The sequence below is a fragment of the Quercus robur genome, chromosome 5 (assembly GCF_932294415.1).
Source record: "Quercus robur chromosome 5, dhQueRobu3.1, whole genome shotgun sequence".
Classification (NCBI taxonomy): domain Eukaryota; kingdom Viridiplantae; phylum Streptophyta; class Magnoliopsida; order Fagales; family Fagaceae; genus Quercus; species Quercus robur.
Genome location: NC_065538.1, coordinates 50912245 through 50922949, shown reverse-complemented (window position 1 = coordinate 50922949; position 10705 = coordinate 50912245). Strand labels below are relative to the sequence as shown.

Genomic DNA, 10705 nt, shown 5'->3' with positions numbered 1-10705 from the left:
GAGCTAAATTAAATGTCTTCAATCTGAAGAAAAATGAGAGATAGAAAGTAAGATAGAAACTGCAAAGCGTACGTGAGTTTGTAAGTTTTAAAATGTAAGAGTTTTAATTTACATATTTATCTTCGTTAATTGAAAACTTGTAAGTGGGTATGATGAGGGTATTTTAGGCATAAAAAAAATGAGCAATCCAAACAGGGGAAGCCCCTTAAATAGTAGTGAGTTTGTGGGTCTCAAAGTGTAAGAGTTTTAATTTAGATATTTATCCTCGTTAATTAAAAACTTGTAAGTAGGTATGATGAGGGTATTTAGGCATAAAAAATGAGGAATCCAAATAGGGAAAGCCCCTTAAATAGTAGTGAGTTTGTGGGTCTTAAAGTGTAAGAGTTTTAATTTAGATATTTATCCCCGTTAATTGAAAACTTGTAAGTAGGTATGATGAGGGTATTTTAGGCATAAAAAATGAGGAATCCAAATAGGAGAAGCTCCTTAAATAGTAGTATAAATAAAGATAAAGATAAAGTAGGAGGTTATCCAAATGTAGTTTTTAGCTATGTCCATGGGAAGTTTTTGTTTTGCACGTGGGTTGGTTGGCAGATTGACTGTTTTCTTTTTTTGGCAATATGGATAAATATGTGTTTTCAATTTTAAGTGATTATTTATTTATTTATTTTTTTAATGAACACATGGAACGTGGGTCGGCAGATAAATTGGGACATATTGGGTGTTTCTTTTTTCGCCAATAAAGATAATAGTGTGTTTTGAATTTTAAGTGGGTTTAAAATTTGGATTTTTTTTTCCGCATTAGAGATAGTTGTGACTTGTGTGGCCTATTCTTTGGGGCAATAGGAGAACGTGGGTAGGAAGAATTGAGCAGTTTTTTTTTTTTTATCATTAAATTATTAAATTTAAATTACTTATATACCCTAAGTTATTTATCTGACTAAAGTAATATTTTGTAAAGATTAGGGGTTATTTAGGGAATTTAGTCATCAGATAACTAATTTATAACTAATTTTCTGAATCCTCTTAATATATAAAAATAGAAAAGAGATAAATAGTTTTGTAAATTGTAACGTAGTGAGTTAGAAGAGTAACTTCAAGCTGGTTTAAAGCTAAACTTTATCCATATTAAATAGCAAAATTTTACTATTTTTTTTTTTTGAAATTTCCAAAATGTAAATTGTGACCACATAGATTATATAGTTAGCTCGTTTCTAGATACTAGAATTTCATTCCTTACCCTCCACATCCTATAATATTTATACTTGTAAGATAACCATTATACCAAAAGTATGCAATGATCCATTTTTTTTTTTTTTTTTTTTTTAATAAGAAGCAACCGTAAGCATCTAGTGGACTAGTACTTTACAATTAATGGGTATTAAATAATAAAATTTCCATTTGAGGTAAGGTAACCACGTGACAGCCTTAAAAAACATGAAGCGGAAGCTGCGTGCGTATTTTGTTTGTGTAATTGTGTTGTCTGCGTTTCCACTTCGTCTCTATAAAGTTTTTAAAATTAACGCCTACATATACATACAAGTCACTCTCGGTTATCATTTCGCGCCTTACCGTGACGGCGTGACCTCTCTCACTCGCTCACTCACTCACTCTCTCTCTCTCCCTCTCCCTCTCCCTCCGAAGCTTTTTTCGTTTTCAAAAACAAACCTGCAAAATCTTCACTCTCACGGTATGTCTCTCTCTCTCTCTCTCTCTCAAATTTTTCTTCGCTTCGCTTCGAAGTTTTTCATGAACAAGAAACAAGAACAATGCTATGATTTTTGTTTTTTTTTTCATCTGAAATGGATTGGCTCTAATTGATGCGATCAACTTCGTTTAGTTTAGTTTTTGTAGTTTTTCAATTTCTTTTCAGTATCGGAGTTTTATGGATTTCTAGGGTTTTGTTTTGAGCTGTTGGATTATGCGAATATTAATGTTAGTGCTAATTGTTTATTACTTGTTGAAATCTTTGTGATATTTCTCTGTGCGATTTCTGATTTCATAGCCATTTGGTACGTCTAGGGTTTAATCGTTGAGTGTTAGATTTTTTATGCTATTTGTTTGTAGATTGTGTGGTTTTCTTATGATTGATGTGTGTTTGTTTGTGTAGTATTTTGAATGTGTTACTGATTCTTAAATACGATGATTCTTTGTTTGTTTTTTTTGTTTTTGTTTAATTTATATCATTCTTTTTGTATCGTTTGAATATCTGGTGGATGATATTTGAAAACAAGATTGGGGTTATAGTATCCTGCACTGATATTTTATATGATTTTTCCGAGTTATAGTCGAAATGTTGCTTATTGTTGAAGTTGACAAAGGAGTTAGGCTTCAATCTTATAATAAGTGGTCGTTTTAATAGAAATGATAGGAGTTGAATCTTGAACCGATGATGTCCGTTCCATGAGGATTGTCTTTTATCTTCAGGCTAAGACACCAGTTGTATATTCATTACTTGCATTAATTGTGTGCCATGTGTCTCAGGCTTGTGCCAATTGATTTGGACAAGTTACATGAAAAACTATAATGTAATGAATTTTCTAAATATAATTTTTGATGCTTATTAGTGCTGTTTAATGACTTCTCATAGAAGGAAAGTGAATGTGGTTGGAATAATGGATGTCTTTTCAACTCTTGTTCATTTATTAATCTATATCTATAGCTAACCCCAAAATTTTGGGACTAAGGTTTGGTTTTTGTTGTTGTTGTTGTTGTTGTTGTTTTGTGTCCTGTGGCTTTTAATCAATAATCCCACTATCATCAATTAAATATGAGGAATGTAATAACTTGTAAATTTTGGAATAAGGTTTGGTGGTTGTTGCTTTGTCCCCTATGGCTGTTTTAATCAGTAACCTCCATTTGTTATCTGAGTTTTATTTATATAGATTTGCCTCTAGATTGCAGAATGGGTGCAAGGAGGAAAACACAAAAATTTATTGTTAGTGAAAATGCACCTTCTCCAAAGTCAGTGAACAGCACTACAGCTGCCAGAAATTTGAGGAAGAATCACCTGGGTGGTGTCATATTTGGTTGCAAGAACAGTACCATGAAAGAATGCTTATTGAACCAACTCTTTGGTCAGTCGTCTCATCTGCCTTTGTTGCATGTCCACCAACCTGATTTTGCATTTGCTTTTCTTTTTGAGCTTTCAATTTTTGTTTTGCAATGTGAAGCCTTTCTTATTAGGGAATAAGGCAGTTTCACCTTGCCTACCCATGGTTTAAAAGTGACATTTTATCTTACTAAGGTTCTTTGTTTTATGCTTCTGCAACTTACCCCTGCCTAGTGGCCCCAACTAAAAAAAATGTAAAAATTCTCAAAATTAACCACACAACTACCGAATCTGTCTCTCCCTCCATACTCTTGGAATGTTCACAAAAGCCCAAAATAGAGCCTTTATTAATCAACATACCTTATACAATTAAGAAAAATAACACATGCGAGCACCACGGTTGAACCCATGACCAAAATTTCACAAAAAACCACCAATAATTAATGATAAAATTAGTGCCAAACTGTGATAGATGCTCCCAAATTATGATCTAAATACAGAATAATTTTTTTTAATATTTTTTTTATTGGTAAGTTACACAAGCACCCAATGGGTTAGAAAAGTGAAGCACATATTTTTTAAATTATGAACTATAAATCTAATTAATTTGTGAGTAATGTGGTAACTGATGATTTGTCATTTTTCTCCCACTTTTGGCTATAATAATAATGAGATATATTCTTCATTTGACAGGCTTACCAGCTCAACACTTTTCATATGTGAAGAAAATTGATCCTGGCTTGCCACTGTTTCTATTCAACTACAGTGATAGAAGACTTCATGGAATCTTTGAGGCTGCTAGCAATGGCCAAATGAATATTAACCCCTATGGCTGGACCACTGATGGTTCAGAGAGGAGGACATCATATCCTGCACAGGTATCATATGAAATTTTCTCATATATGGTCTAATTGTTTTGAGTTGTATGTTGGATTTGGCTGAAGATATGGGTCTAGTATTGATATTGCACTTCATTTTACTTAAAAAGGTTCAGATTCACATCCGCCTACAGTGCCAACCACTACTTGAAGAACAGTTTAAACCAATAATTTCTGACAACTATTACTCTCAGAACCATTTCTGGTTTGAGCTAGATCATGCTCAAGCAAGTAGGCTCATGTCGTTATTATCATCTTTAGTGGTTGCTCCAAGTGCTTCTGTACCACAGAATACTGCAAAGTGGAAAAATATTTTTCAAGCACTTCCCCCAAATGATGCTGGAGAGGAAGGTGAAGGGTTTAAGCCACTTTCTTTGGAAACTGGGCATTCGAATTACTCAAGTTGGAAATCAGATTCTACAGTTGTTGCTTCTTCATTTGATGGAAATAACCAGCCATTGGGAGCTTGCTTGGACATAAAGCTAGTTAAACAAGATGAGAATGACGTTATATGTATGAAATTGAAAGAATTGTCACTTCAGTCAGTGAGCTCTAGCTCAAATGGCACCTCCTTCCCTTGTAATAGTCAGGTGGAGGGTCAAGTCATTGGTTCAAGACCCAATGGTTCTGTGTGTGACTTACCAATTGAAAGAAAAGAATTGGCTGTTCCAATGTTAGGTTATGTAGACGATACTACTGTTCTGAATGGTATTCAATTGGAGGACAAAGGTTTTCAAGTGGAACCAATGGGTGTAGAAGAGAAGAATGAAGAGTGTTGTCATTCATCATCTGAGGGTCAGTTGATCATAGCTCAGGTATTTGAGCATGTCAATTGTCCACATTCTATAACTTCTATTCATTAGTCTGGTTTTGTTTACCACCATTCTCATATATTCTTATGTTTATACATAGTTGATTCAAGAGGTGCAAGAGCTAAAGGCCTTTAGAACAGAACAAATTCAGAAGACAAGTATTTTGGAGCAGAAGCTGGTTCTTCCTTGCCATATTCTTAATTTTAAAATTTTCCATTTTCTTTGAATGTTTTTAGCCCTTATCTTGGATGTTTAAATTAGTAAAATGAAAAACAAGCATTGAGGGTTTGTTTGATTAGCCCATGGGAATATGGTGGCTCAATTTTATTCTGATTGGCATTTTAAGGAACTTGTATGTGGCCATTTGAGAACTGCTGTTGTCAGTCAAATTGATGTTATGACTTCTGTTCGAACTTCTCATGAATGTTTCTGTTTCAAGTTTATTATATTTTTGCTGTTGATGACTGCTTTTTTGGTAATGGCCCTAATTAGAGTGATAGATTTCTCTATGAAGTTATATAAAATAATGGTTCTTTTTAATTTCCATGAGATGTTCAAATGCATGTTAAATATTTTTTTTTGATGTTTCTCTGGCTACCTTGATGTATATGGATGGGACCATTTGAATTTTTATTCTATGATGGCTTTACAAGAAGTTGCACTAGAGATTCTTCTAGAATAAGGAGTTTATAAATAATATAAACATAAAATCTCAAAGTTCATAAAAATTTAGGTGTAAGGATATCAGAAACGTCAACTTGAGAATTGCTAGGAACTTGGTATTGAAGAGAGCTTTTGCTGGATTTGTGTTGGAATTGCTGTGTTTTTTTTAAGGGGTTGAGTTTTAACAATCTGGGTTGTTTTCTGGTTTTAGTTTGATCTGTTCTTGTCAGTTGTTGAGTGTTTGTATCCTGTTAGGGTGAGTTCTTTTTTCTTTTTGTATTAGTCATTTGTTGTATACAATAATTTTGACTCATAATAGGAACAAAAAATGTCAAACAAAGGGGAAAGTGAGAACTTAGATAGATTCTGCAAAATATTAGGATTATTTTTAAGAGTGCTTCTGCAAGGTTGAATGAATTTAATAAACCATGTATAGATGATACTCCTACTAGCATGTAGAAAAGCATAGTAAAAATTGGCTATGAATGGTTGATTGTGCAGTTAAATAAAATTTAGGCCCTTGAACATAGAAGAAGCTTTGAGGAGAAATTAAAAATAAAATGTTCTTCTGGAAATCTTTAATTTGGCGGATGATGTACATGTTAACATAACTGTCAACAGAGTCTCATAGATCAAAACCCAGTTATTATTAAGTGCAAGTAATGTACAGTTCATTTTTCTAGACTTTTTGTTTCAAATTAAATTACAGTCCATATGCCAGAACCTTTGAGCTTATGCTATGACTCTTTTCTTGAAACTTGATACTGCACACACACACACACACACACACACACGCACATATATATATATATATATATATTTTTCCCCCTATCTTGCTTCTCTTCGTAATATTTGGATGAACACATTTTACAATGGTTATTCAGATGGAGGCTGAAATGGAAATTCATCAGTTGAAAGATTGTTGTGTGATGATGTTGGAACCTGTGTCCAATCCTTCTGTGGCACTTGTTAATGAGACAGTTAGTGAGGTGATTGATGAGCTCCATTTGGATCATAATGAGTCAGCTAGTGAGGTGATTGATGAGCTGCATTTGGATCAGAATGAGTCAGTTAATGAGGTGATTGAAGAGCTCCATTTGGATCATAATGAGTCAGTTAGTGAGGTGATTGATGAGCTCCATTTGGATCATAATGAGTCAGTATTTCTAGCAGGAGGATATGATGGTATATCATGGTTGTCAGCATTAGATTCTTATTATCCTTCTCATGATGTGATCAAATCTCTTAAGCCAATGAGCTGTGCCCGTTCATATTTTTCGGCTGCACAGTTGAATAATGATCTTTATGTATTTGGAGGTGGTTCAGGTCAAGACGGTTCCGAGTATTATGACACAGGTGTGAGCTTGGACTGACTCTTTTAAACTGTTTTTCTTACTGGAATTGAAACTTTTGCTAACTTTTTTTTAATCATCTTTCTGTGAAGTTGAGTCATACAGCCTAGCAAATGGTCAGTGGACCCTATGCCCTTCACTAAATCAGAAAAAGGGAAGTTTAGCTGGAGCTACTATAGATAACAAAATATTTGCTATTGGTGGGGGGAACAATGTGGAATGCTTTTCAAATGTTGAAATGCTTGATTTAGACATTGGAAGATGGATCCCAACACGTTCAATGCTACAAAAGGTATTATAGATTGCTTAGCTTACTTGTTTTTCAGTCACTTGTGTTGCTTATGTCAAGCCTCATTCTTATTTTTATGTGTTTCTTTCCCTTAAGGTACATCCTTCTTTTTTTTTTTTTTTTTCCTCAAATTATTAATGTTTGTGCAAACTTATCAACTCTTTTTCATTGGGAGTGCTTCTTTTTATTTTTCCAGCGCTTCGCTGTTGGTGCAGTGGAACTGAATGGTGCTCTTTATGCTACTGGTGGTTATGATGGGAAGGACTACTTGATGTAAGATATCACTGGTTTGCTGACCAAACTGCTTGCTACTTTGAGATCATGGCTGCATTTAGGAATGATCTTTTCTTTGGATCAGTTTCTCTATAAACCTGTATGTTCACATCTACATGTATGATTTTAGAGATATATTCATAAGAATATATATATATATATATATATATATATATATATATATATATGTTTTTCCCAGAACAACACTTGTTGGTGCACACCCCTCACACACATGTTACATGTATGCAGAATGCACTTGTCAAAAAAAGGAGGCATGCACACACAATCGCTCTCACAAACCAAATGACAGACATAATAGTTTGAGAGGGTTTTAATACATTAAAGAGAGAAGAAAACATAAGAACAATTGTATCTGAAATCTTTTCTTTTTATATTGTTACATGTGCATTCTGTATCAAGGGTTCATTGAAATTTTCTACCGACTCAGGTCTGCTGAAAGATTTGACCCTAGAGAACATTCTTGGACCAAAATTGCAAGTATGAATACAAAGAGGGGCAGCCATTCCCTGGTTGTTTTTAATGAAAAGTTGTAAGTTTTTATTATTATTATTATTATTTTATTTTTACCCTTTCAATGGCCTTTCTTATATAGATTTCCTAAGAAATGCATGCTTGTGTACTAGATTAGATATGAATATTGGATACAAGTCATTCTGCCCAACATTAGCTGTTTGGGAAGCTATATCTATTAATTTTCAGTTGAGGAATTCAATTTACTAAGTTTGCTACTACTCTTTTTAACAATTTTTTTTTATTATTATTATGATAAGAAATTTCACGTAGATAATAATTAAGTAATACCTTAACATTTATCCAATATGGAGAGCTACACTAATGCTGCGAAATAATGTCCATGGATCCGAGATACCTAATTCCAGTTTTTGATGTGCTGATAATGAATCAGGACAGCTCTGGGAAGATCCATCAATCACTTTTGGTCACTGGCTGTTATGTAGGGGGGTGGGCGTTTGGTAATTGTGAAATTATGGTCTTCAAGCACACATGTTAAATCACATTCAATTGAATTTTTGATATTTTAATCTAAGTGCATTTATGTCTTCACCATAACCGCCTTCTTTTTCCCCACATTCAATTGGATTTTGATATTTTAATCTGAGCACATTTATGTCTTCACTGTAACCGCCTTCTTCTTCCCAGATATGTTCTTGGTGGATTTGATGGAAGTAGAACGGTTTCAAGTGTTGAAATATTTGATCCACGTCTTGGGTCATGGATGAGTGGAGAACCAATGAAAAAGCCCAGGGGATATTTTGCTGCTGGTGTCAACAACGAATCTATCTTTGTAATGGGAGGGATAGTTGGCGAAAACATTCTTGAGACGGTAAGTTACATTTTGCTATGGTTTCCGCCATTCTCAATTTTATTTTTTTAAAAGATCAAATTACTGATACCATTCATGTGGTATACCTTTAAAATATGGAACTACTTTATGCATGGTTGGAGACAAGTGTCAACATCACGTATTAAAAAAGAATTTAAGGGAAAAAGAAAGGAAAAAAAAAATCATTCTATCCTAAAGTTTAAGTTGTGCGAATACACAAACCCCAAATAAGGATTGAAGTAGAAAGTTAGGGAGGGAACTAGAAATATTTTTATATAATTCTTTTTCAATATATAATGTTAGCACTTACCGCATTATCAATTTTAGTTAAAGTTTATGAAAATGCCTCGTGGGAACATAGCATCATAAAATATTGCACAACGTAACTTCATGTTTTAAGGGTGTACCACATGGTGTTATATTTACCCTTTTCTTTTTTAAAACCTCATCAATATTATGCTGAGTTTCAATTGTAACACGGCAGGTTGAAACTTACAAGGATGGTCAGGGTTGGCAAGAAACTCAGACAAGGGCCATCGGGAAAAGGTGCTTCCTGTCAGCCATTGTTCTATAATCATATATGAAAGGGCACTTTCACGTTTGTATAGAACGATAGGTTAATTCAGTGATGGGCCTGATATGGCCATTAAGATAGGCACTTATAGAATCGTCTCAGCCATTTTGTTTTTGTGAAATCCATGGATGACAGCCATTTTTTTTTGTAGAAGGCCTTGGGATGACGGCCATTTTGTGGGATGAATGGACATACGTCAGAAAATATTCTAGCTTTAGCGTGAATACCATATCTTAGTCAATTTAGCTGTCATCAACTTTTGTTATTTCTAAGTTTTTTCCATTATTATTTCCTACCAAATCTTTTAGTAAGAAACACTGTCAATCTTTACGCATTTGCGCTTGATGATATTTCTTTATCATCAAACCAAGATACTAATCGGTTTCTATTATAGACGGAGATTGAATCCAAAATCTCTTATTCAACAATTAGAGATTTTACCAGTTGAGTTAATCGGAACCTACTAATAAAACTTGTAATATATGTAACATTACTCCATCTTATATTGTTGGTCATCTACTTTATTTTGAGATATCCCAAAAATAAAATATAGTAATGTTTTAAAAAGTCAATAAATATTACTATTGACATACATCCAAATATTTCAACTACAAAAACAGAAATATTTCCAAATATTTCAACCAAAAAAAAGACATCTATAAAAATAACATGATTTAAAAAGTCAAATAATCTATATACCTAAAGATTAAACTAATAATGAAAGAAATTATGAAAACTTGAATGATTTTCTTTCAAAGATAATGCAATAAATGAAGTAATTTATATGGTTGGAATTCTAAATGAGTGGTTTTAGGACTATAAACTATTTCATAATTCTGACGTGACAAACTATGAGTGATTGCTTAGTACCTACATATGAGCCCACGAAATTGTGCAATAAATTAATGACCTTACTTATAAGGTTGAATTTCTAATTAGTACTAACAAAGTGAGACAAACAATGTATATATAAAATTCTCACTCTTATCAACACCGTAAATTGTAGATTTTTTTTTTTTTTGAGAAAATAAAAAATCTTGTACTTGATAATTTTTTTTTTTGATATGTTGTTCTTAATAGTAATATTGGCAAACCATGATCAAAACGTTTTAGTCTTGTTTAGATTTGCTCAAAGTATGTGGTTATATGTAAAGTTGGAATCGAGTAGCTGCAGGATTTATTGTGTAAATCTACCTGGCTCGATCGATCGAGAATTAGACTCGATCGATCGAAAGTCGTGCAAATTGTTTTTTCTATAGAATTTCCAACTCAGTCCAAGCTCGTTTGACGTGTAGGGTTTTATGTTTTGCCTTAGGTATAAAAGGGAAAACCTTAGCCATGTTTTAGGTTGCTCTTTATGCTGTGTGTGTGAATCTTCTGTGAGATCTAAAGGTGGTTGCCTTCACATTCACTTAAGGTTTCCAAGATTCAAGATTATGTCAAGAACTT

At 33.3% G+C, this 10705-nt stretch overlaps 1 protein-coding gene across 4 annotated transcripts; it reads left to right on the top strand.

Annotated features, from left to right (window-relative positions):
* The first annotated feature begins 1549 nt into the window (after nucleotides 1–1549).
* On the top strand, nucleotides 1550–9508 carry LOC126726263 (uncharacterized). 4 transcript variants are annotated; one of them, XM_050431489.1, is made up of 11 exons: nucleotides 1550–1690; nucleotides 2898–3077; nucleotides 3746–3930; nucleotides 4041–4745; nucleotides 4843–4920; nucleotides 6290–6761; nucleotides 6850–7049; nucleotides 7243–7319; nucleotides 7768–7869; nucleotides 8499–8682; nucleotides 9167–9508. In XM_050431489.1, the coding sequence occupies exons 2-11, from the start codon at nucleotides 2906–2908 to the stop codon at nucleotides 9254–9256; spliced, it is 2265 nt and encodes a 754-aa protein (XP_050287446.1). In that variant the 5' UTR covers nucleotides 1550–1690; nucleotides 2898–2905; the 3' UTR covers nucleotides 9257–9508. The 4 variants fall into 4 exon arrangements, 2 of the variants coding, with proteins under 2 accessions (XP_050287446.1, XP_050287447.1); XM_050431490.1 differs by lacking the exon at nucleotides 7768–7869; XR_007655767.1 differs by lacking the exons at nucleotides 8499–8682; nucleotides 9167–9508 and having other exon boundaries at nucleotides 7243–7419.
* The last annotated feature ends 1197 nt before the right edge of the window (nucleotides 9509–10705 follow it).